The following is a 26,063-nucleotide window of genomic DNA, read 5'->3' on the forward strand; positions in this document are numbered from 1 at the left end:
ATACTCAACATTTCAAATCATAAATGTAATTAAATGAATGTTGTATACACCCTTTGCTGTATTAAATATTCGATTTGGTCCATTTGTGTTGGTTCGTTTCATCAGGTGGGAAAGTGTTCATCATACTTATATCTTGTACTGGGTGGCCAGAAGTTAAAGTACATGAGGTAGTGGTATTAAATATCATATCTAACAATACAGTCAGGGAATTGTACCCCTCAGCTACAATTGGTCCTTCGAGCCGGAGGGTAACTAGTGTAATATTAATATAGTGTTATTAATATCGAAATGGCCTATGATGAACACTCCACGAAACGATCCTCCTAACCTAGAACGCCCGCGGCGCAGACGACAGACACCTCAGTACTTAGAGGCTTACACTGTCAGTCAACTACCTAGCCTTCGACAAACGGTAAACGTAGTAAAAGTAGAAAGTAAAATTATGTCTGACCTTAACGACCAGGTTTCCCCGACCACAGAGGCCCTAGTAGGTCCTAATGTAACTGACCAAGCCCACGGTGGGGACCAGGAGGGAATTGACATGCCTTTACCCCCCGCCACTACTAAAGAAGTAGTCCCCGACACGCCCCGGGAGGAAGATAGCCCTACAGAGAGGGAACTCTGCACGGAAGAAGAAGAAGAGGAGAGCGCCGAGGAACTAGAGCTCCAGGACTCCCCAACGAGTACCCCCAGGAGCGGTTCACGCAGGAGCGGCTCACCTCCACTACCGCCTTCCCCCAGCGAAGCGGAGAGGATACTACAACAGGCGTTCCTCGTCAGCCTGACAGCCTCTACCGAACGCGATCGGCTCCAAGCACAGACGCTTAGTGAGCGCGAACGTCTCCAAGCCCAGGCGACCAGCGAGCGCGAACACCTCCAAGCACAGCAACGGAGCGAAGAACAGCGCACAAGTCTGGAGATGAGACGCTTCCAGATGGAAGAGAATATGGCAAGAGACCGGGCCGACGCCCAGCGCGCCGCTGCCGGTGCCCAAAGAGAAACAGAGCGCACCGCCGCCGACGCCCAGCGCGCCGCTGCCGGTGCCCAAAGAGACGCAGAGCGCGACAGACTACAAGCGCAACTAATAGAGCAGCTGATCAAAAGGACAACTCCCTCTCCCTCCGCCAGGGGCTCAAGGAACTTGTCGAGACAGCAGTCAAGAGCAGCGTCACCGCAACGAGCAAGCGACCCTGAACTTGACCAACAGACCGAGTCTAGACCCCCCGCAGACCCCCTTCCCATACCGGTCCAAGCGAGACCCAGCTACAAGGAAGGAGCGGCCTACACTGCGGAGAAGCTAAATAAACGATTACAAGATCTGGAAGATTTGATAGAAGAAGAAGAGGGAGAAGAGGAGAACCAAGCCCGACGACAGCACAGTACTCCACCGGACCAGGAGGTCCCATACAGTCCAGGCTATACCCCCGCGGCGCTGCGCTACAGACCCCCGACTCTATTTACGGGTGAGCACGACGCACGACCAGCCCCGAGGAACAGTACCTGGACCAGCGGGCCATGGTACCCTGCCAGTACCGGCCCACAGCGAGGCGCAAGAGGGGACTCGCCCAGGAGGTCTCTCCCCCAACGCTCGCCGATGTATTCGCCATCCACGGCGTCATACAACGCCACGCCGTCAATCCCAGACTTCGCCTATGAGAGTCGAGCACAGTACACGGAGCTCCGGATGTGCTTAGAGACAATGATGGTGGATGTCGTTGATGAACGCCACAAGTATGCAATATTATTGAAGCACCTGAAAGTACCGCGAGCGCACAATATAGCGCTAGCCTATGCTACCTCCTCGACCCCATACACAGCGGCCCTTGCAGCGCTGGATCAAAGATATGGACGTATATGGGATTACGTAATCCAGGAGATAAGGCATATTGACCGCCTACCCCCAGCCACAGACAATCGCTCACTGGACGACCTGTCAATCAAAGTGCAGTCCCTGGTGGGGATGCTGGGAGCTCAACGGGAGAAGGGCAGGCATGAGCTGTACGCCAACTCTAACGTTGAGAGGATTTTGGAGAAGCTGCCACCCGCAAGACAGGAGCGCTTTCGGCGGCAGAGGGACTACCGAGATCCCGACGGCCCCGAGCCATCCCTCCTTGATCTGGCCGACTTCTTGGCGAGAGAGGTCAGCAGCTTACGACTGGACACCTTCGGGCGGAGCACGCCAAGCTCCAGAGAGGGACCCAGGAGAATAAGTGATGGAAGAAGATCGGTGACTGTCATGCACCAATCAGAGTCAGTACCGAGCAGTAAGAGTCACAGCACCCCCTCGAGAAAGGAGAAGTGGAAGATAGCGTGTCCCTACTGTGAGAAAGAACACTGGCTGTCACAATGTGACTCATTCACAAAGATGAATGCAGAAGAAGTGAGCCAATGGATAAAGTCCAACCGGCGCTGTTATCGATGTGCACGGCCCCACATGGCAGCCGAATGCCGCCTAAAGAAAAGGTGCAGCCGGTGCGATGGAGCCCATCTAGATATACTACACGATAGTAACGGAAGACGGCCTACACCTGCACCACGGAGCGGCACCAAGGCAAGTGTCATGTACATTGACCCCGCCAGCAGCAACGGAGCTCAAGTGCTCTTAAAGGTAGTTCGTGTGACATTGAGCTACCAGGATAAAGTCATGGACACTTACGCCGTCCTTGATGACGGGTCAGAGAAGACCCTTCTGCTCGCCTCCGCTGCGACTCAACTGGGACTGCGGGGGAGCAAGAACGAAATGACGATTCGGACAATAAGAAGAGATTTAAAGACGATAAAGGGCGAGAATGTCTCCTTCACTATCGCAGCCAACGGGCAGCCAGAGCGACGGTACAAGATCACAAATGCTTTCACCAGCCAAGAAATAGGACTCTCGCAGTACACCTACCCTGTCACCAAGTTGATGGATAAATATGTGCACCTGCGCCAATTACCTATCCCGCTCATAAACGGCGCTACCCCGACCCTGTTGATAGGCTCCGACCATGCAGAACTCATAGTCCCGATTGACCGGGTCCATACAGGTCCCCGGGGCTGTCCTGCCGCAGTCGAGACCCGCCTAGGATGGACATTACAAGGCCCCCTCGCTAAATCTCTCAACCGAACCGCAGCCACTAGCTGCTTCCACTCCAGAACGACAGAAGAAGACACCACTCTCCTGCAGCATGTCGAGAGGCTATGGACCCTAGAGACAATGCCCTTTAAGAACGAAAAGAAAGACATTCGCTCTAAAGAAGACATTTACGCCATCAACCTACTCGAGCAGGGGACAAAGAGAGTCACAGTCGGCGGAGTGATGAGATACGCAACTCCACTCCTGAGGCGAGAGGGAATGCCCCCCTTTCACGCAAAGAAAGACGCCACGGAGCGCTATCTACTGAACACAGAGCGGCGCCTAGCCAAAGACCCCGCTCAACAGAGTGTGTACCGAGCTGAGATTGAGAAGCTAATCACAGCGGGACACGTAACAAAGATTGACATTAAAGAGGCCGATCAGACGACCGAATCATGGTACGTGCCGCATCACAAGGTCCATCACAATGGCAAGGATCGCATTGTGTTTAACTGCAGCTACCAGATCGGATCCCAAAATCTGAATAAAGAGCTCTTGCCCGGCCCCACACTCGGCCCCTCCCTACTAGGCGTGCTACTGCGCTTCCGCCAGGACAAGGTGGCTATAAGCGGGGATATCAAAGGGATGTTCTTGCAAGTGAGACTAGTAGAGGAGGACAAGCCTCTGCTACGGTTCCTATGGAGAGAGAAGATCGGAGATGAGAACCCATCCATCTACCAGTGGGAAGTACTCCCCTTCGGAACCACATGCAGCCCGTGCTGTGCTACATTTGCACTACAGAAACACGTCACAGAGGACCCAGCAGCAGATGAAGAGGTCCAACACAGTGTGAAGAACAGTTTCTACGTAGACAACTGTCTACAAAGCGTCTCGACTCAAGAAGAAGCCGAGGCTCTCCTAATCAAGTTACGCGCCTCCCTAATCAAAGGAGGCTTTGATCTCAGTGGGCCAGCAGTGACCCGCACGTATTGCGCAGCCTCTCCTCCGCAGACAAGGCTGCCAGCAGCGAGACCTGGATGGCGACAATCCCAGGAGAAGCCCAAGAAATGACACTAGGATTAGTCTGGCGCTTCAAAACAGACTCATTCCTTATGGCCTTCCGGAGATTCACATCACGGAAAGGAAAACCGTCTACATTGTTGTCTGATCACGGGACCAACTTCAAAGGCGGAGAAAGAGAGCTGAGAGAGAGCTTCCAAGCTATGGGCCCAGAACTTAAGACCCACCTCGCTCCAGCCCAGATTGACTTCCAGTTTAATCCCCCGAACGCACCCCACTTCGGTGGAACCTGGGAACGAGAAGTACGTTCTATAAAGACAGCCCTGTATGCCGTACTCGGAGCCCAGACTGTGGCAGAGGAAGTCCTAATGACAGTCCTCACGGAGATCGAGGGAGTATTGAACTCAAAGCCCCTCGGTTACGTCTCCAGTGATGTAGCAGATGTCGACCCAGTCACCCCCAACACACTCCTAATGGGGCGGCTGGACCCCGCGCTACCCCAGACAATGTACAGGCCCGAAGAAGCGAACGGCCGAAGAATGTGGAGGTACAGCCAAGTACTAGCTGACACGTTTTGGAGCAGCTTCCTACTTCACTACCTACCGTCTCTACAGACCCGCCAGAAGTGGGTAAAAGAGAGAGACAATTTGACAGAAGGAACAGTCGTCATGATAGTTGACCAGTCACTCCCCAGAGCTATGTGGCCGGCTGGCCGCGTAAGCAAAGTGATCACCGGTGCCGATGGCAAGGTCCGAGCAGCTGAAGTACTCGTCCAAGGGCGCACCTACACACGGCCCGTGGCGAGGCTCATAGAACTGCCCCGACTCCCAGATACTATCGATGATGACCATGACCCTATGACTTTGTGAGTTGACTGACCTTACAGCGGACCTTGAGTGGAAGACAGTGCGGTTAATCTGTCTCTGCTTAGCTAATTAGGTGGGACTAATTAGGGGGCGGCTGTTGTGAAGGATCAGATTAAACCGAATATGTATATTTATTTATATATATATATTTAATTGTATTTGTATATCGTTTGATATCCCCTGTATATTCCTTGTACAATATGCATTGAATATCCCCGTTTCTACTAAACAGCCCATAATAGTTTCATTCTACCATTGGACGAGAACCTGGCGCCAGGTTGCCATACCCCTAGGTTCAAGTTCAATCGTGCCGCCTAACATGTCGAGGCAACCCCCGGTTCCGCGCAGTAATATGCCGGGCGAAATACGTGTGGTACTATTTGTTCATAGCGCATATATATATGGCGCTCGTAAAGTAGAACTTTCTTTTAGTCCAGTTCTTTACCCTCCAACAGAGTGACAGACGCAAAAGCCTCCCCACGAAGCACGTGCGGTGTAGTAAGGCCTACTTGGCCCAGAATAGGCATTGAGATATCGTGTAGATTAATAGTTGAATGGTCATAGTTTGGCACCATACCGTCGAGTTGGACGTATTCTATTAAGCTAATAATAGTCTATTTATGTATGGTGCATCGTTCGGTTCGAGTTATACAGTTATCAGTACCCCCATCGTTCCTGACGTCATCTGGACGCTTATCCAGGCTGGTCAGACCCCTAGTGGTGATTGCATCCGAGGAGCTCCGGGTCAAGAGCGACTGGACCTGTATATTGGATTACTCTACCCGACGACGGCGAGCCTTCCACGGCTCTTGGATTATGCTTTATGTGCTTTGATTATTCCATGGATAAAGGCCAACACTGTCGAGTGTTGGAATTACCCCCCGGAGAGGACTACAGGTGAGGCGGCGCTCTACACGTGAGGTCGCACCACGTCTCTCCGTTGTGGACCGGCAGATACCGTTCCACAGAGGGTCCAGCTGTATTCGTCTGCGGCCCGAGGTTCTGTGGGCACTGGGTCTAAGACTTTGGATTCTCCCAAGACACCGTCGGCCAGATGGGATACCGCCAGCGACTTCTCTAACCCCCCCCTCCTACTGTCTTACAACCAGCGGGACCCCCCCCCCCCCTTAGTGTATCCAGCTATAATCATTTAAGTACTATTGCTATCGTTTCCTAAATATTCCAGGTTGTATACTTACTCCCTGCGCAACCAGAGATTGGACATTCAATGTTGATTTACCTACGAATACTCATTTGCCATAAAAGTGCATACTCAACATTTCAAATCATAAATGTAATTAAGTGAATGTTGTATACACCCTTTGCTGTATTAAATATTCGATTTGGTCCATTTGTGTTGGTTCGTTTCATCAGGTGGGAAAGTGTTCATCATACTTATATCTTGTACTGGGTGGCCAGAAGTTAAAGTACATGAGGTAGTGGTATTAAATATCATATCTAACAATACAGTCAGGGAATTGTACCCCTCAGCTACATATGGCATACCAAATTTACAAATACAGTACTGTTTGTGATACAAAAATAGTCTAAAAAAAGAGAGTATATACATTTGACGTAGAAACTGTACATTGGAGGAGGTTGGGTAGGTGGCGTGGGGGGGGGGGCATTGGGTAGGCGGGGTGGGGGAAACTGTACATGTTTTGAATTGCAGTCTCCCGTAGGTGCTCTTTGAGAGTGGTTTTGAAAGTGGGTAGTGATTCACATTCCTTTACAGCTTTGGGTAGGGCGTTCCACATTGATGTGGCATAATTGCGAAACGTGTTTAGTCCCTTGTTTGAGCCGAATCTGGGTTTAACATGATTTGTGGAGCTCCCTCTGGTGTTGTGGTCGTGGTATTCACTGACCTTTGGGAAGTATTTTGACATGTACATGGGTAACTTAGTTGTGTAGTGTATCTTGTAGACCAGGCCCATTGCAAGTTGCTGTACTCTGTCTTCTACTCTAAGCCATCCTAGGTAGTCAAAGTGGGCAGGGGTGAGGTGGGTTCTAGGAGTAAGGTCAAGTAGTAGTTTGACCAGTAAGTTTGTTTTGTGATGTTTGTAATCTTGTTTTTAGCGCCTTTGAGGTGCTTTGGTACCATGAGGTGCAAGCATAGTCGTAGTACCCTTGAATGAGTGCTCCTGCCAGAGTCTTCAGGGTGTTCTTGTTTACCAGAGAGGAGATCCGGTACAAGAATCGAGTTTGTTGGTTTACTTTTTTTTATTACATTAGATGCCATTTTGTCACAGGAAAGATTTGCCTCTAGGATGGAACCTAGGTATGTAATTTCGTCTTTCCTTGTGACAATATTGTCACCTACTGTAACTGAGAAGCCGTCGGCCTTGCTGAGTTTGTTATTTGATCCGAAGAGAGTGGACTCTGTTTTACCCAGGTGTAATGATAGTTTGTTGTCAGCGAGCCAGGTGCAGATTCTGCAGAGTTCTGAGCTGAGGGCTTTTTCAACCTGTAACTTGTTCTTGTCAGAGACCAGCAGGGCTGAGTCGTCCGCAAACAGGAACAAGTTGCAGTCACAGGCTGACGACATGTCATTTGCTAATATGTCTATACTACTATGTACTCAAGTTCAACACTGTTTGACGAACAATAACACTGACCCTTAGCTGCCAGAGTTGTACCCTTCCTGCTGACTTGTTGTACACAACCTGTAAGTCGCTTTGGATAAAAGCGTTGAGCTAAATGACTACATGTAAATGCAAATGTATGTCTTTTCCTAAAACGGAGCTACACAATCTCACACGTGATTGCATTTTCAGGTGACCTGCCCCGCCAAAATGAGGGGTTCCTACAGGGTGTCCCTGATTGAAGTTACCTGCCAGGTCACTTAATTTTTGCATGGCCACTGGCCAGTCACCTGCAAATGCAATCGCGTGTCAGATTCTGTAGCTCTGAAAGAAAAGCCATAATGCGAAACAGCGCTAGGATTATAAACATTGCACTTTACAAACAATCGAGTGAATATTGCACTTTACATCACAATCTTTACATCAGTCTTTACATCACAGTCTTTACAACACCGTCTTTACATCAGTCTTTACAACACAGTCTTTACATCACAGTCTTTACAGCCACGCTCATTCGGGGGGGGGGGGGGGGGGGGGGGGGGGGGGGGGGGGCATTTGTCTTCTGTCCTACGGTATTCTCTCTCTGGGTCTACCAGCTGCCTTGGATCAGCCTAATCATTAGAAGTCTATGAAGAGTAGACGTGAAAGTCAATTCCAACTAAATGAGAAGGTTGGTCGGTTTCCAGACTTTCCACCATAAATCTCAATTCATTTGAACTAGGGATGTCCGATATTATCGGCCTACCGATATTATCGGCCGATATTGGCATTCAAATGTGATATCGGAAAATATCGGTATCGGTTTAAAAAAAAACATATTTCTTTATTTTTTTTTATACATTTCTATAACCTTTATTTACCCAGGCAAGCAAGTAAGAACAAATTCTGATTTTATTTATTGTCAAAAGTATGCATAATGTTGTGTTAATTCCACAACAAGAGATATGTAATGTTAATTACCTGAAATGATTCCGTTTTTTGGGGGAGGAAACCCTGCATATATCGGTATCGGTTGATATCGGTTGATATCGGTATCGGAAATTAAGAGTTGGACAATATCGGTATATCGGTATCGGTAAAAAAGCCAATATCGAACATCCCTAGCTGTGTTATTTATAAGACAATAGTTAGTTATCAATCATTTCTTTACTGACTGCATGATTTCTTTTACACTGTCAGATATCCATTACCGACTGGTCGATGGTGGGTATGACGCCTGCCAGGGCAGAGTGGAGGTCTACTATGAGGGCCAGTGGGGGACAGTGTGTGATGATAACTGGGGCATGGAGGCTGCTGATGTGGTGTGTAGAGCGGTGGAGGAATGTGGTGACGCCCTGGATGCCCCAGGCAAGGCCCACTTTGGCATACCTGGACACATTCAGCCTCGTCTGCCTCATCCTTTAAAGTTTTCTCATGTTTGGTCTCAAAATGACGTTTAACACTCAATGTTCGGCAAACAACAACAGACTGACCCTTCTGATCGGCTCTGACCCCGATATATCCCTGGTAGGTATATCAGTCAAACTACCGTAAAACAACAGGCTGTGCAACTGCCAATGGCTGTGAGAGAGGTAACTCGGCGTGGGGATGAGTCGATGAGATGACACTAACATCTCCAAAAAGGTTCCTCTCTTACGCACATTTGCTAGCGTGCCATTGGTTAATATACCACGTGCCAATGGTGGCACTCGTGCCTAAGGTAGCCGACCCCCCTGTTCTATACTATTGCTCAGTTAAAGGAACACGCCAACATTATCGGAAATGGTATTATGTAGCTTGCAGGCAGATAGCTTTCTACTGAACGCACAGAGAGGAAACTGGTATCTATCTTGTTGTCTGACAGGAGGAGACGGTGTTGAGCACATTTCTCATGATGTTGGCGACGTGTCCCTTTGTTTACTTGTACTGGTTAAATGCAAAATACAGAAAATACTTAACATTGTGAGGGATTTGGTTCAAGTTCATAAATATTTACTAATGTCTCTAACATTAACTTATATAGGGATTATATATATATATATATATGTGGCTTCTGTTGAATGTAGATTTGTTTCCTTGCTAATTAAACTTACTCTTTGATCAGGGTTCAAGTTTATAAATATTTACTAATGTCTCTAACATTAACTTATATAGGGATTATATATATATATGTGGCTTCTGTTGAATGTAGATTTGTTTCCTTGCTAATTAAACTTACTCTTTGATCAGGGTCTCTCCTATCCTCTCATCTGTGGAAGGAGCAAGAATTAAACCAAAATGAGTTAGGCCAATTACACCAAATTAACTGTTGTTAACTGTTAAAACAACCAAATGAGTACTTTAACCCTTTCACTACCACACTACAGAAGCTTAACCCTTTCACTACCAGGTTACTTTTGGGTACAGGCACAATGCTTGACATATAACATTTTATTATTTTACATTTTGTAATATTTTGATATAATGCTAATGTAATGAGTTGGCTTGGATGGGTGTGGGGGGGGGGTTGTTTGATTATGTTATGTATAGTGTTTCGTATGTTTGTTATTGTTTGTTTTATTTTTAATTATGTTTGTTTGTATTTATTGTTTTCTGTGGACCCCAGGAAGAGTAGCTGTTGCCATTTGTAACAGCTAATGGGGATCCAAATAAACTTAAACTACCACACTACAGGCGGTTATCCGTCTGCAGTGTGGCAGTGGAAGGGTTAACCTTCTGTAGTGTGGCAGTGAAAGGGTTAACCCTTTGCCGTGCAGCAGTGAAAGGGTTAACCTTCTGTATTGTCGCAGTGAAAGGGTTAACCATTTGGTAGCGTGGTAGTGAAAGGGTTAATGATGTAGCTACAATTGCAATAAATGTAGCCTTTTTTCCCCTGAATGCAACCATGGAAATGACAAAGTATAGTTGGGGCGCCCAAGTGGCGAACCATGTAACGCGCTGCGTCGCGGCCAACCCGGGTTCGATTCCCGGACGTGTCTATGCCAAATACAACGCAGTTCGGTTTCCGGGTTCCTCTGATTGGCCACGACGCCCACGTGACCCCGCGCTAGCACGCCCCCTTATCCACGCCTGCCGCTACGCCGCGCCAAGCTCCTCTGTGTGTTGCAGCGGCAGAGCGGCAGAGGTCCCTGTGTGTTCTCAACTTCCTCAATTTATACGCATGGAAGTATTGACTACGCCGTAACGAATCATTAAAAAAATATACCGTTAACTGGAATATGTTGTTTCTTTACACATATGTTGGATTATGTAATTGGTTTGTCATGACAAACCAATAAAATTGCTATGAGTGGCGACGACTTGACTTTCACTTTTGTATTTCGCTTTCGTCTTGTTAATCAGCCGCTTCTAAAGTCGCTGTCGAAGCCTGTTTCCGCCTCCGCGTGCTAAAGTTCTGGTAAGTTTAAAGTGCTAAGTGCTTTATAATATTGTATTTTATAATATTGTCGCGCATCACGCGCAACGCCACTCTGAGTCAAGAGCTCTGTCATTGAAGTGGGTGGTGTTACCGACAGCGTTCACCCTGATGTACAACGCAGTAGCGATTTTATTGGTTTGTCATGACAAACCAATTACATAATCCAACATATGTGTAAAGAAACAACATATTCCAGTTAACGGTATATTTTTTTAATGATTCGTTACGGCGTAGTCAATACTTTCATGCGTATAAATTGAGGAAGTTGAGAACACACAGGGACCTCTGCCGCTCTGCCGCGCGCTGCAACACACAGAGGAGCTTGGCGCGGCGTAGCGGCAGGCGTGGATAAGGGGGCGTGCTAGCGCGGGGTCACGTGGGCGTCGTGGCCAATCAGAGGAACCCGGAAACCGAACTGCGTTGTATTTGGCATAGACACGTCCCGGACCCGGCGTCCTTTGCCGAATGTCTTCCCCCCGCTCTGTCTCCCGTTCTTCCTCTCTCTCTCTCTCTACCGGACTGCCCGGTAGTAAAAAACTATAAAAAAATCTACCAAAAACATAATAATAAAAATATATATATATAACATATAGTTAATGTTATGCTGTGACAGCCCCCCCATTCAGATACCACCCCCCACTTAGCCCCTTTCGTGACTGTGATGCACGCCAACAAAGTTTGGCCGAGTGAATCCACAGTCCCTTGCTCCTCAATGGGAAACCAACCTAGATGTACCCTGAAGAAATGGTCCTACCCAAACCGTTCGTTATACAAGTATCACTGAGAAATTTCAGAGGTACTGACAGTTGCACGAGGGTTTCGAACAGACAAACGTTAGGGTTTGAAAGCTCGGCGTTGCTAATAAACATTTTAAATAGTTTTTATAAACTGGTCAACACTGGTCAACACAGCTTTATTGGCGGCATTGGGTGCCTGCATCAGGCAGCTAAAGCCGCTTTGAACAGCGTTGACCAGTTTATAAACATTATTTTAAATGTTTATTAGCAACGCCAAGCTTTCAAACCCTAACGTTTGTCTGTTCGAAACCCTCATGCAACTGTGAGTACCTTTGAAATGTCTCTGTGATACTTGCATCACAGTCACGAAAGGGGCTAACCCCCACTCAACTTACTCCAGAGACTGAACTGTGTTGATTATACTCATATCCATTATGTATCTACTGCCTATAATGTCTACATCTGTCATATACTGTATTCATATCTACTTTAATGTATACTACTTATATCCAACCTATTCATTCATAGTTAGTCCTACTCATAATATGAATGACACTGTCTACACACAGGCTATATCTTCTATAATGTATATGTATTCAGATTTAATACCACAGTCTAAAGTGTTTAGACTCACTATACTACAATACTGAATACTGTTTAAAACCCAGCTCTTCTAATCTTCCATATTCTCTCATATGTGTTATATATTATCAATAGTGTATTCATATTTATACTACTGTCTATAGTGTTTATTGCTACTCAGTACTCACTCTGTTTATTTTAGATTCGATTAAAATGTATTGTCATCATCATACAACACAACAAGTACAGTACAACGAAAATAAGTTTGCCATCCAACCAGAGTGCAAATGTTACAGTAAAGTGCAACAGTAATATACAATGTACAGGTAATTAAACTGGTTATAAAATACATGAATGAGTACTACTGAGTAATAGTGCTAATCAGATGTATGTACAGGTTGTAGTTGTAGTATTAATACTATTATATTATTTTCAGTGATAAAGACACTATGGTAGTAAGTCATACTGGCCAGCAGAGTAACTAGTACGAGTAGGTCAGGGATATGTACAGGTCAGATATAGATAAAGGCCAGTATCTACAGATATGTAAAAAGGAGCTGTACTGTACATCAATACTGTTAATACTGTATACATTAGCTTTTCCATATCGTCCACATTCGATACACATGTGTTACATGTAGGCTAGTCTACATTACAATGCACTTTCCTGCTCCTTTGAACTATGGTTAGATGCTACACTTCGTTGTACTCTGTGCTTGTAAAGTTGTATCCTGTGCAATGACAATAAAGTTTAATATTATAATCTAATCTAAATGATGAATGAATGAAAACTTTATTATGTCCCATTGTTTCCAATGGGTACAATACAGTACTACGGCTCAATACACACAACTGTTAAGGGGATGCATGTTAATTTACCTGATATTCCGTTCCCTTCACACGCCATGTTACGTTAATAAGAAATCAAATACATATAAAACCTTTCAACTTGAGACGTTAACAACTTTCAGGAGACTTTGACCCTGCAGCTCTTCCTGAGAGAAGTGAACGCTTTCGATGAGGAACCAGCGACTGAGGTTGAAACTGCAACAGCCTGCAGCAGCAGGAAGCAGCCACTAGATGGCCGCAGCTGCAGGAAATGGGACAAGGAAACCATAAAAGAAGGAAGGGTCAAAACGTCAGAACCAATGCAACTTTAAAGGAAGGAAGCAACTCGAAGGAAGGGTGATTAATTGATTGATTGATTGATTGATTGATTGATTGATTGATTGATTGATTGATTGATTGATTGATTGATTGAACACTTTATTAACAGATTGCAGAATGGGTACAATACAGTACGGCTCAATACACACAATTGTTAAGGGGATGCAGACCAGAGAAAGACTTTCGTCTTGTTTTGTTTACATCAGGGTCCCCCATTTTCAATTCATCGTAATGACGTACATGACATACAGATAGACAGTACTGCTACATCTATACATTTATGACATACCAGATTTGCAAATACAGTACTGTTTGTGATACAAAAAGAGTCCAGAAAAAAAAAAAGTATACATTTGACGTAGAAACTGTACATTGGATTGGGTAGGTGGGGGTGGGGGGGGGGGGGGTGTTGGGTGGGGGGGGGGTGTGTGTAGGAGTGTGGGGGGGGGGGGGGTTGGGTAGGAGGGGTGGGTGGGGGACACTGTACAACTGTACAAACAAAACTGTACATTGGAATATTGACAAGACCATACTTGGTAATTTACTGCACATTGGAGGGGGTTGTGTTAGGACATTTACAGGGGCCAGTTTCGAATTGCAGTCTCCCGTAGGTGTTTTTTAAGAGTGTTTTTGAAAGTGGGTAGTGATTCACATTCCTTTACAGCTTTGGGTAGGGCGTTCCACATTGATGTGGCATAATTGCGAAATGTGTTTAGTCCCTTGTTTGAGCCGAATCTGGGTTTAACATGATTTGTGGAGCTCCCTCTGGTGTTGTGATCGTGGTATTCACTGACCTTTGGGAAGTATTTTGACATGTACATGGGTACCTTGGTCGTGTAGTGTATCTTGTAGACCAGGCCCATTGCAAGTTGCTGTACTCTGTCGTCTACTCTAAGCCATCCTAGGTTGTCAAAGTGGGCAGGGGTGAGGTGGGTTTTAGGAGTAAGGTCAAGCAGTAGTCTGACCAGTTTGTTTTGAGATGTTTGTAATTTTTTTTTTAGCGCCTTTGAGGTGCTTTGGTACCATGAGGTGCAAGCATAGTCATAGTACCCTTGAATGAGTGCTCCTGCCAGAGTCTTCAGGGTATTCTTGTTTACCAGTGAGGAGATCCGGTACAAGAATCGAGTTCGTTGGTTGACTTTTTTTATTACATTGGATGCCATTTTGTCACAGGAAAGATTTGCCTCTAGGATGGAACCCAGGTAGGTAATATCTTCTTTCCTTGTGACAATATTGTCACCCACTGTAACTGAGAAGCCGTCGGTCTGTTTACATCAGGGTCCCCCATGTTCAATTCATCATAACATATATGACATACATGACATACAGATAAGACAGTACTGCTACATCTATACATTTATGACATACCAGATTTACAAATACAGTACTGTTTGTGATACAAGAAGAGTCTAAAAAAGAGAGTATATACATTTGACGAATAAACTGTACATTGGAGGTGGTTGGGTGGGTGGGGTGGGGGGGATGGGTAGGCGGGGGGGGGGAACTGTACATTGCAGGTGGTTGGGTGGGTGGGGTGGGGGGGTTGGGTAGGCGGCGGGGGGGGGGGGGGGGGGTGGTAACTGTACATTGGAATATCGACGAAACCATACTTGGTTCCAAGAAGAGGCTCTCGTGTATTCTTGGGTTAGGTAATTTACTGTACATTGGAGGGGGTTGTGTTAGGACATTTACAGGGGCCAGTTTCGAATTGCAGTCTTCCGTAGGTGTTCTTTGAGAGTGGTTTTGAAAGTGGGTAGTGATTCACATTCCTTTACAGCATGCAACTTTTATGCAACTATAAAAGAAGGAAGGGTCAACGCATGCACCACTGTGTAGCGCGTGCCGTGGACGCATAATAATGGCGCCAAGTGTGGAAAACGTTCAGTTCGACCGATTGAGTTGAATGGGATCAGCCGTCTCCTCATTTATTATGACCCATCATTTAAACAGGTTATTACCTCGGATGTCAGAACCACTAGCTAACGTTTGATATATTGGTTGATGTCCTCAAATAGCTCTGGTATATTTTGAATTTTAATTACAGGCTTCCATAGAACTGGCACATAAAGTAGTTTGCCCCCCCTCCACCTACCAACCTCCTCCAAACAGTACTGTATTTGTAAATCTGGTATGTCATAAATGTATAGATGTAACAGTACAGTATCTGTATGTCATGATGTATGTCATATATGAAAATGGGGGACCCTGATGTAAACAAGACGAAAGTCTTTCTCTGGTCTGCATCCCCTTAACAATTATGTGTATTGAGCCGTACTGTATTGTACCCATTCTTCAATCTGTTAATAACATTTTCAATCAATCAATTCAATCAGTCTGGCAAATTCTGACGTCATGACCCTTCCTTTATTGTATAGGCTCCTTGTTATAGCACGCTGGTCAGTGGTAGTTTGACGTCATGACGTGACAATCCTTACATGCTCGAGCACGTAGAGCCCAAGAATACTTGATAAACATCTAGTTAGTGGTCGTTGTCGCAACTTTTCCCTTCTCAATAAACCGTTGCACTTTTTTTTTTTTTTATAACAAGTGATCGATTTAGCAACAGTACCCAAAGTGTAATAATTATTTGCACCTAAGTGCAAAAATGACTGTCAACCTTAGAGCTGAAGAGTAGGTGCACTGGATTTGTTCTTCCTCGAGTCTAAATTTGCCGACCATGCGTGCACTTTAGCCGCTGGCCGCCCGCCCCCCGCGTGATTCTTTTTCGTAGCCGCAGTTTGCGGATACGCTCTCTGATTGGCCACTGACGTTTCTGGTCATGTGACATGTGCGGCCAATCGCGTGACGAGCTGTGTCTTTGCCCATTTCCGGGTCTAACAGCGGCAAACTACCCAACGCCTAGTTATATCACTGGTTAAGCTTAGAGTTTGGAATCAGGGCTGGTGTTCTATCGCCATGCTCTAAGACAAACTCTAACCTTAACCAACTTCGAAAGAGTCGCCTAAGCTTAACCAGTGATAAACTGGCGTTAGGTACTTTGCAGGCTGTTCGATGCGGAAATGGGCAAAGACACAGCTCGTCACGCGATTGGGCGCACATGTCACATGACCAGAAACGTCAGTGGCCAATCAGAGAGCGTCTCCGCAAACTGCGGCTACGAATAAAAATCACGCCACCCGCACCCGGTCCACGTGGGGCTTTCCGCGCGTCGCACGTTGAGCGCGTCACACACGCAGCATTTCAAAGCTTCACTTCCTCCGCATAGTCTCTGTAGACTGACTAGTTTTAAACCATGTCAACCAACCTCCTGAAGGTAGACAATGCGCTCAAGACGAAGGTAATAAGAGTGTTTATGGATCCACTTTATTATGGATACAGCCAGGTGATGATATATAAAGCTGTTGCTCCTATATCTCAATGATAATAACAACGATGCGAGGCCTGGATGCAGTCTGCAGCCAGCTGACTGTAGTGCACTTCACTCACTGTTTATACAACGCTCTTTGTTGGATGGGATTGATGTTGATTATTATTTATTATTATTATCATTATTATTATTATTATTAGTGTCCACCTCATGCACTGACAGCCGGACCTCGTAGGGATCGATAACTAAAGCACATCACCAGTTGATCACCACCAGTGTCTGGCCTCGTGTAGCAATCGATCTGTTCTCCTGATACTAGTCTGATGATAACTGAGTGATGTTGTTGTTCTTTGCTCATTATGTCTCTTAACGTTAAGACTTATTTTTTGCATGCTTTTATTCGGCGAAAGTTATGCTAATGTTATTATGCCTGTCTACTATTACTGCCACTTTGGGCTGCAATTCGTGTATGAAGGGTGCTATACAAATAGTTTATTTCTATTACTATTAGTATTTATTATTATTACTTTTTGACCGTCAGCTGAGCTTGTGCGCTCCAGAGGTTGTCATGAGGGAGGGGAGGGGTGGCAGTGTGATCAGAGAGTTGTGATGTTCAGTTACTGCTGGAAAACTGGATCAAGCCTCTCTGCTGTGTGATCTTCTCTCAGGTGGATGCGTTCAGGGAACAGATCACCAAAGAGGTGAGTGTGTGTCACTATAACCTTAACTCTTTCACTACCACACTACAGAAGGCTAACCCTTGGCTTTAACTACCACATTACAGACGGTTAACCTTTCACTACCACACTACAGACGGTTAACCTTTCACTACCACACTACAGACGGTTAACCTTTCACTACCACACTACAGAAGGTTAACCCTTTCACTACCACACTACAGACGGTTAACCTTTCACTACCACACTACAGACGGTTAACCTTTCACTACCACACTACAGAAGGCTAACCCTTTCACTACCACACTACAGAAGGTTAACCCTTTCACTACCACACTACAGACAGTTACCCTTTCACTACCACACTACAGACGGTTAACCTTTCACTACCACACTACAGAAGGCTAACCCTTTCACTACCACACTACAGACGGTTAACCTTTCACTACCACACTACAGAAGGTTAACCCTTTCACTACCACACTACAGACTGTTACCCTTTCACTAGCACACTATAGAGGGTTAACCTTTCACTACCACACTACAGAAGGTTAACCTTTCACTACCACACTACAGAAGGTTAACCTTTCACTACCACACTACATAAGGTTAACCTTCCACTACCACACTACAGACTGTTAACCGTCTGTAGTGTGGCTGTGAAAGGGTTAACCTTCTGTATTGTCGCAGTGAAAGGGTTAACCATTTGGTAGAGTGGTAGTGAAGGGGTTACATCTATAATGGCCAACCATTTCATCCCAGTCTGTAGTTGTTTTGATTCATTTAAATGGTTTAATTGATGAACTTTTCTGTTTCTGTATCATGTATTGTACCTCTCGACGACATTGTAAATGAGAGCCTGCTCTCAATGTTCTTTCAAGATTAAATAAAGATTGAATGAATGAACGTAACCAGGCAGCAACTGTAGCTACTGTCATGTGCCTAGTGGTTACCTATAACTGTAGCATCATACCGTCACTCAAGTGTAATTTTTCTGGTGGTTATCTATAACTGTAGCATCATACCGTCACTCAAGTGTCATTTTTCTGGTGTTTATCTATAACTGTAGCATCATACGGTCACTCAAGTGTCATGTGCCTTGATTTAGCAGGTTAAGAACACAGCCCAGTGCTAACTTGACCATCTCTCTTGTTGTGTCCAGGCTGAGCACCTGGTTAAGAACACAGCCCAGTGATAACTTGACCACCTCTCTTGTTTTGTCCAGGCTGAGCACCTGGTTAAGAACACAGCCCAGTGATAACTTGACCACCTCTCTTGTTTTGTCCAGGCTGAGCACCTGGTTAAGAACACAGCCCAGTGATAACTTGACCATCTCTCTTGTGTTGTCCTCCAGGCTGAGCACCTGGTCGCCAGCTTCTTCCCCAAGAAGCTGCTGGAGTTGGACAGCTTTCTGAAGGTGAGAGGATTGTGATGCTCGCACTGTGGCCCAGTTTAATAAGTCGTACTGAGCCAGTGGGACATCACACGTGACTTCTCAAGGAGCACTTTGATCGCATTTTATACTTGGTTGTTGTTGTTTTTTTATATCCTTTATTTATCCAGGAATGTCCCATTGAGATACAAGATCTCTTCTTCCAGGGAGTCCTGACCAACACGGCACACAACAAGTTTCAACATAAAACAGGGCATTAAACATACAATTCAAATATAAATACAGAAGGCCATTTGTGGAATTCACAGGACATACTTGACTCCTATAAGACTGTGCCGAATGGGGCTTAAACAAGATTCCAAATGCACCCAATGTGCAAATGGGGAAGAAGGGACATTTATGCACATGTATTGGGACTGCTCACCAGTTAAGGCATTCTGGAAAGATGTGACTCAACAAATATCAAAACTCGTATCTTGGAATATACCTGTACACCCCTCGGTATTATTATTGAATGATGTTTTTGAGTTTGCAGTGAATCCACAGCTAAAGAGATTGGTTTTATCGGGTATCACAGTAGCCAAAAAGCTGATCGCATCACGCTGGTTTCAACCGGAAAAAATGTGCCGTAAAGTTTGGTTTCTTACATATCTCGATGTAATTTACCATGAAATATCTACAGCAAGAATTCTGGGTCTCAATGAATCCAAAATGTCAATGTGGTTAGAAGTGGTGGAGAGAATAAAAGCTAGCTTATAATGGTAGTGTCAGGTTAGGTGCGAGGGATAGTGGAGGTACTTCTCAAGGTGGGGTCCGGGAGGGGGGGGTTCGAGCTGGAGCATATGTGTGTAGGTTTTTTTTAGATAACAGGTATTATGGGTATATCTTATATAAGACAACTAACTAAAATGTGATCTCATTGGATGTGCCCTGACAATTAATGCTTGTATATCTTATCGTGTGTTGTCATGTTTGTTTATATGTTTGTTTAAAAAATAATAAAAAAATAAAATACAAAAAAAAAAAAGGCCATTTGTGCAGTGGCAAGAAGCATAATCAGATCAGCAATAGCATCAGGTAAAACAGTTGCATGTTTCATGAAGGGCTAATCGTAGGCATACCTTTAAAAGCATTCACAGTAGGAAGTGCCTCTATAGACAAAGTTTCACTTGCAGCGTATTCCATAAAAAGGGAGCATAGTGGGAGAATGCAGCTTTACCAAGCTCTGACTGCATCAAAGGAACATTTAAAAGCATCCCATTTGCTGCTCGTCTGGTATTAAAAAAAGCAAGTATAAAAGGACAGAAGTCTGGAGATATATAAGGGCAGCTTACCTAGCAATGACTTAAGGATAAAAATCAACATGTGTGATTGTCTTCTTTGGTACAGAGAGGACCATTGTTGTTGTTATAATGTTACACAATCCTGCTCTTACCCTTTTAGACAATCTGTGGCTGTCATGTCTATGCAATTTATTTGATACGTTTTATTCAGAGCACCTAATAAGCACAATGAATGCATACATTTTTGGTAAGGGTGGCATTAATGGAAACGGACCCACACATTGGTCTTAGTACCATGCTCTACCCATTGACCTACGCAGGGAATGGAACCCCTAACCTTGACAATGTTATTGCCGTTTCAGTGCCTGCCGTGTTTTCCTTTTTACCCCGTTGAATGCCACCATCCACGGCCAATGTTGACGTTAATATCGCCTAATCTATGTTTTTAAATTATGGCTATGTGTCTAATCTGCCCGTCGCTTATCAAAGACTCATTTTCCAGTCAACATTGGCAAGGCAGATTGTATTTTTATCGCTTCATTTCCGTTTGATGTGAATACTGTGAATAATGTATATTTCAGTGGATACTGTGAATATTGTATATTCAGTAGATAGTAAATTATAACACTACCTTATGCATACTGCACCTTATGTGACACTGAATAATGTGAATATTTTTTTTTCCAGCTAGTTAGATAGTAAATTATATAGACCATATTGACCTAATTGTTTACACTGCCTGTGTTGTTGTTACTACCTGTACCTCCCCCCCCCCCCCCCCCCCTCGCTGCTATGATGCCTGAATTTCCCCAAGGGGATCAATAAAGGAATATCTTATCTTGATAGCATTTTGAAAATCACCTGTTTTCCGGGGGAAAACAACCCATGCCTATGATAATCGCCTTTTACTGGAATATTCCAGAAGGTTGTCATTTGTCTGCCTATTTATGAATTGTTTTCAAATAAACGCTATATGATCGATAGTATATGTGTGCGCACGCACGCTCGTGCCGTGCGCTGTTAATCGCTGTTCTTATTTCCTCATGGCTTTTACAGTCAAAACAGCCATATCACATATCACATAAACGCTTATATATCCGTGAAAACGAGTCTGATTATCCCAACACTGATAACATAGATTCCTTACCTGAGGTCAGATGGTATCCAAATGGTTTATTCCAATTTCCGATCGCCATTTGAAAAAATCGATAAATGTATTGATCCATCGTGTGTGTACAGTATAACCCATATTCGCCGTGGCTCAGAGGCTCCAGAATGAACTCTGGTAGACCCCGGCTGCATCAGTGATCCATCTCATTATGTGTAGACTGTCTCTGCTGCTATAAGCACACCCTGTTCCTTGACGCCCTCTCTCACCAGGAGCCCATTCTGAACGTGGTTGACCTGAAGGAGATCCACTCGGAGATCAACTTCAAAGTCCCAGAGCCTGTTCTCTTCACAAACAGCCACGATGGTCTGGATGCGGTAAGTTATGTTAGCCTGGTCTACCCCCGAGTCTTTAAGATGTTGGTCTTAGCCGGGAGCAGACTGTCCATCTTCGTCAGTGTTAGCGATCTGTTCTGCATGTTTTTCCATTGGGTTTAATTTATCTTATTGGGAGGGGAAACCCTTGAGAGCACGGGGGGAGAACATGCAAACTCCACACAGAAAGGCCCGGGAGATACCCCACCTGGGTACCTTGCAACGCGGCAACCTGGTCCCCAAGCGGGAATCGAACCCAGGACCTTCTTGCTGTGAGACGTGATTTCAATATTTCAATATTATTTTATTTTGCCACATGTAACAAGTAGGGATGCCCCGATCACGTTTTTTGCCACCGATACCGATCGTCTATGAGCCATATCGGCCGATACCGATCGTTTTTGGTTTTATAAAAAAAATAATATATATATATATATACTTTTTTAATAAAATATATATATTATATAATTATACTTGTAGTTGTATTATCTGCTAGACATCGCCACCACGCAACAAGTCAAAATGCTCGCTATCTCCACTGTCTGTGTGTATACTCTGCTTTGGTCAAATCACATTCAGCATGCCCTCAGCAGGGTATAGCTGCGGCTCTGCAGATATACCCTACTCCCTCACTGCGATGCAAGCCAGGGGCTTGAATATGCATCGAATCAATGTTATAAGACATTGATATCAGGAGCTATCTGTAGCTACTGCTAGCCGGCTAGATAACGTTAAGACAACGCCTCAGTGAACTATTTAGTTTAATGGGGCATTTAGTTTTGAACAGTGAGCTAACGTGAGCTAACGGAGGTATCATGCACTACTAGACTATTGCTGGAGCATTTGTTGATATCAGGAGCTATCAGTAGCTAGCCGGCTAGATACCGTTAGATAATGCCTCATGTATTAAACTAAAAGTGAATAGTTGACTGGGTAATTTTGTTTAAACAGTAACGATAGCTAGGTAGCTAACGTTAGCTCACAGAGGTCGCATGCACTAGAGCAGACTATTGCCAGAGCATTTGTTGACACGGGTGCGGGAGGGGCAGAGGAGGAGGAGCAGTGCGCTGCAGCTCTGTGTGTCTGAGAGAGAAGTCAGCGAGTGAGATCTCTGCTAAGAATTGGATCATGTTTTTTGATCGGTTTTCACGATCGGCGAAAATAAAGCATTATCGGAATTCACCGATCTCATATTTATACTGAATATCGGCCGATACCGATCGCTCGGGGCATCCCTAGTAACAAGTACAAGTACAATACTTGCTCACTCCCACTGCATCGGATACATCTCTGAAGGCAATGGTGATGACAGAAATACAGGAAGCTGCATCTTAATATAGTTACATATTTACTAAAGTATATACAGAAGAAAAACGGATGGTAAACTGAAAAAACACTAAAGAATTCCAAAACGAATTTGTGCCACATTCAAGTAGGATGGAAATGTGGTCACAACCTACACGGGACAGTGCAATATAAAAGGCCTGTGCAATATGAAATAACCTTGGACCTACAGTATCAAATTAATAACGTTCGTTGGGAGGGAACGAAGTGGTTAATTACATTGTCTCTCTGATGTCTTGTCTGTATACTATGCTGTAACATGGTTGTCTTGTGTTTTTCGCAGTATTGTGTGTTCAGACACAAAACACATTTCTGTACCAACAGTGTATAGCACCTCTCATACAAGAATGAAAAGCAATGCATAAATGACATAGAATCAGTATAAAATACAGGCAAAAACAAGGCAACACAACCAATTTGTTCAATGAAAAAAGAAATAGTGTAATAAATGGCATGCATTGTTCTCAAATCAATGAGTAATCGTGTTTAATAATTGTGATTTCAATATCAATCAAAATAATCATGATTTATTATTTCTGACATAATTGAGCAGCCCTAACATACAGTGTTTGGTAAATGCAAAAGGAAATGGTGAACATAGCCATTAGCCAGACTCTTTTCTTGGTTCATGTTTATTATTTATTCACTCACTCAGGAGCCTCTAGTGACATGCCTCTCTTGGAGTCCTTGTTTATGGTCGTTTCCTGTCCTCCTGTGGTTGCGTTGATGTTGTCCCGACAATAACACCGTTACTGTGTTCGCTATGTTGGACCTCCACAGCAGAACGCCAAGAAACGCAAAATGGAAGATGGAGAAAGTGATGAGAACCACCAAGGTAAAAGAAAATAAAGAAAAGCACTATTTTCTCCCCAACAGACAGTTAACAGCTTAAAGGAAACAGACCAACGTTATGGTAAATTCGCTTATTGTCTTCTCCAGAGCGAGGCGAGAACATATATATAAAACATAAACATGCATTGTGCTAAGCTAGATGAATGCACAGTCTGATAGCTACTGAACGGTAGCCTAGCTTAGCACCATGAATGTTTATACTGTATACCGGTTTCTGTGCGTTCTGTAGATATCGGACTGTACGTTAGCCTAGCTTAGCACAATGAATGTTTATGTTTTTTATTATGATCCCCATTGGCTTTCAAATGAATGACCACTAGTCTTCCTGGGGTCCTCGCACACAAATAATAAAGCGGAATACAAATGGAGAATGTAATTAGTATGAGAAAAAAACATACAGCATAAAGGACATCTAAAATGTATATTCAACATTAAAGATACAATGAATGGTTGTATTCATTCACATTGCCATTCATATCTGACAGGCTAACTGAAAATTATCAACATAATAAAAAAAAAAAGAAAAGACATAAAATGGATAAATGCATAATAATACATAAAATAGTCATCAACTTACTACATCTTTATTACATCAGTCTCATTTACATCACTATATCTATCTATCTATCTATCTATCTATCTATCTATCTATCTATCTATCTATCTATCTATCTATCTATCTATCTATCTATCTATCTATCTATCTATCTATCTATCTATCTATCTATCTATCTATATATTTAAAACTATATGTAGCCTATTCTGGTAACTTGTTCCAGTTGAATACTGTAGATTTATGATGATACACTTTGATTTGGAAGCGGATGGTCCCGGTTAGCCTAGGCGTTGGCCAACGAACACCTCTACTAGTTTAAGCTAGCTAGGCTACCGATACTGTCCGCTTCCATTCATTGTGCTAAGCTAGGCTAACATGGCAGCCGGATAGCTTTCCACTGAACGCACAGAGGAAATTGGTGTCTTGTCTGACTCTGGAGAAGACGGTAAGCACATTTACCGTAATGTTGGCACTAGGGCTGACCTTCGAATTTTTTTTTTGAACTTTGTTCAACTTTGTCAGTGCTGTAAAGTTGAAACCTTTTTAAATCTTAGTCAAACTAAACACTTTGCTTCCATGAAATATTGTAAGCCGTCATTTGAGGCTTTATAAAAGCAGCACAATGAACACAAATCTGTCAGTGCCGAGTCCGATCTCATCTTAAATAACAAACAGCATTGCTTGTTGTAGTTAACAAAGAGAGGCAGAGTTGATTTTGCACAACAAAAAATTTATATATTCGAATTTCATTTTCATATTCGAATCCCATGCCCATCGAACGAAGCTTTGAAGTATTTAAGACAGCCCTAGTTGGCACGTTCCTTTAAAGCTTAACACTCTCACCAGTTAGCCACAGTGGCTACAGTGGATTCAAAACGTCACCTGCTAATTAGACTACCTTACCAGACAGACTAAATGTGTCAGCTGCTCATTTCAAACCCAGCTCACGGGACATAATTGTGATGCGATTTAAGAATGTGTTGTTTAGTAACGTTTTAAGTTTCCTATATAATATTTTGTGCAGAGACGTCATCATTCTCAGTGCAATGTGCTTTTCAATTCAATTCAATTACTTTTTTTGTGATATGTATTTGTTTTCCCCTCCCCTACCGTCTCTTTCTATGGTTCCAGGCGGAACCAAACTGCTGGTGTTGCCAGAGGGGATCATGAAAAGCAACGGGAAGCTGGTGGACCTCATAGAGCGAGTCAAGCCCGAGATCAGGACACTCATAGAGAAATGCAACACAGTGAGTCTTATACATACATACATACATACATACATACATACATACATACATACATACATACATACATACATACATACATACATACATACATCAGGGTTTCCGGTGTTTGGTAATTACAGGTTTTTGAACGGCAAAATCTGTTGAAGTCCGACATATTTAATCTCTCCGGTCATAATGTCCGGTGAAAATAATTCCCTCTAAGCACAATTTGATTATTTGAATTGTATTAAAATAGGCTGAAATTAAATAGCCTATGCGATGAACGAAACAATCATTACATTTGTTTGATTGATGCTTCATCAAGCAGGTCTAATAATGACAACGATGTGTCAGCGGGAGCTTGGTGCTGGATTTGCGAGAGCATGCAGCTGCAGAGCCCACAGAGCTGTGCCCGCACAGTGCAATACTCCAATTCAGCCATTGGCAATTCAGCTGTTGGGTGGGTGGCGCTGCTGAGCGGTCCCCAGACCGGACCTGAAAACACCGCTGCTCTGC

General features: G+C 44.2%; 2 protein-coding genes across 2 annotated transcripts in view; one reads left to right on the top strand and one right to left on the bottom strand.

Annotated features, from left to right (window-relative positions):
• Positions 1-13,259, bottom strand: part of LOC311240840 (apoptosis regulator BAX-like) — a 38,374-nt gene extending 25,115 nt beyond the window's left edge. Inside the window, exons 1-2 of the mRNA XM_084329434.1 lie at positions 13,119-13,259; positions 9,721-9,751 (exon numbers count right to left, since the gene is read on the bottom strand). Of these exons, the coding sequence (XP_084185560.1) occupies positions 9,721-9,751; positions 13,119-13,146 (59 nt within the window). The 5' untranslated portion in view covers positions 13,147-13,259. The remainder of the gene's footprint in view (positions 1-9,720; positions 9,752-13,118) is intronic.
• Positions 13,260-16,583: 3,324 nt separating this feature from the next.
• Positions 16,584-26,063, top strand: part of LOC311240311 (proteasome activator complex subunit 3-like) — a 30,948-nt gene continuing 21,468 nt past the window's right edge. The window contains exons 1-6 of the mRNA XM_084328884.1: positions 16,584-16,704; positions 17,403-17,435; positions 18,766-18,828; positions 21,468-21,572; positions 23,694-23,748; positions 25,453-25,568. Of these exons, the coding sequence (XP_084185010.1) occupies positions 16,660-16,704; positions 17,403-17,435; positions 18,766-18,828; positions 21,468-21,572; positions 23,694-23,748; positions 25,453-25,568 (417 nt within the window). The 5' untranslated portion in view covers positions 16,584-16,659. The remainder of the gene's footprint in view (positions 16,705-17,402; positions 17,436-18,765; positions 18,829-21,467; positions 21,573-23,693; positions 23,749-25,452; positions 25,569-26,063) is intronic.

Source organism: Notolepis coatsorum (assembly GCF_963971535.1).
Source record: "Notolepis coatsorum genome assembly, chromosome: 14".
Classification (NCBI taxonomy): domain Eukaryota; kingdom Metazoa; phylum Chordata; class Actinopteri; order Aulopiformes; family Paralepididae; genus Notolepis; species Notolepis coatsorum.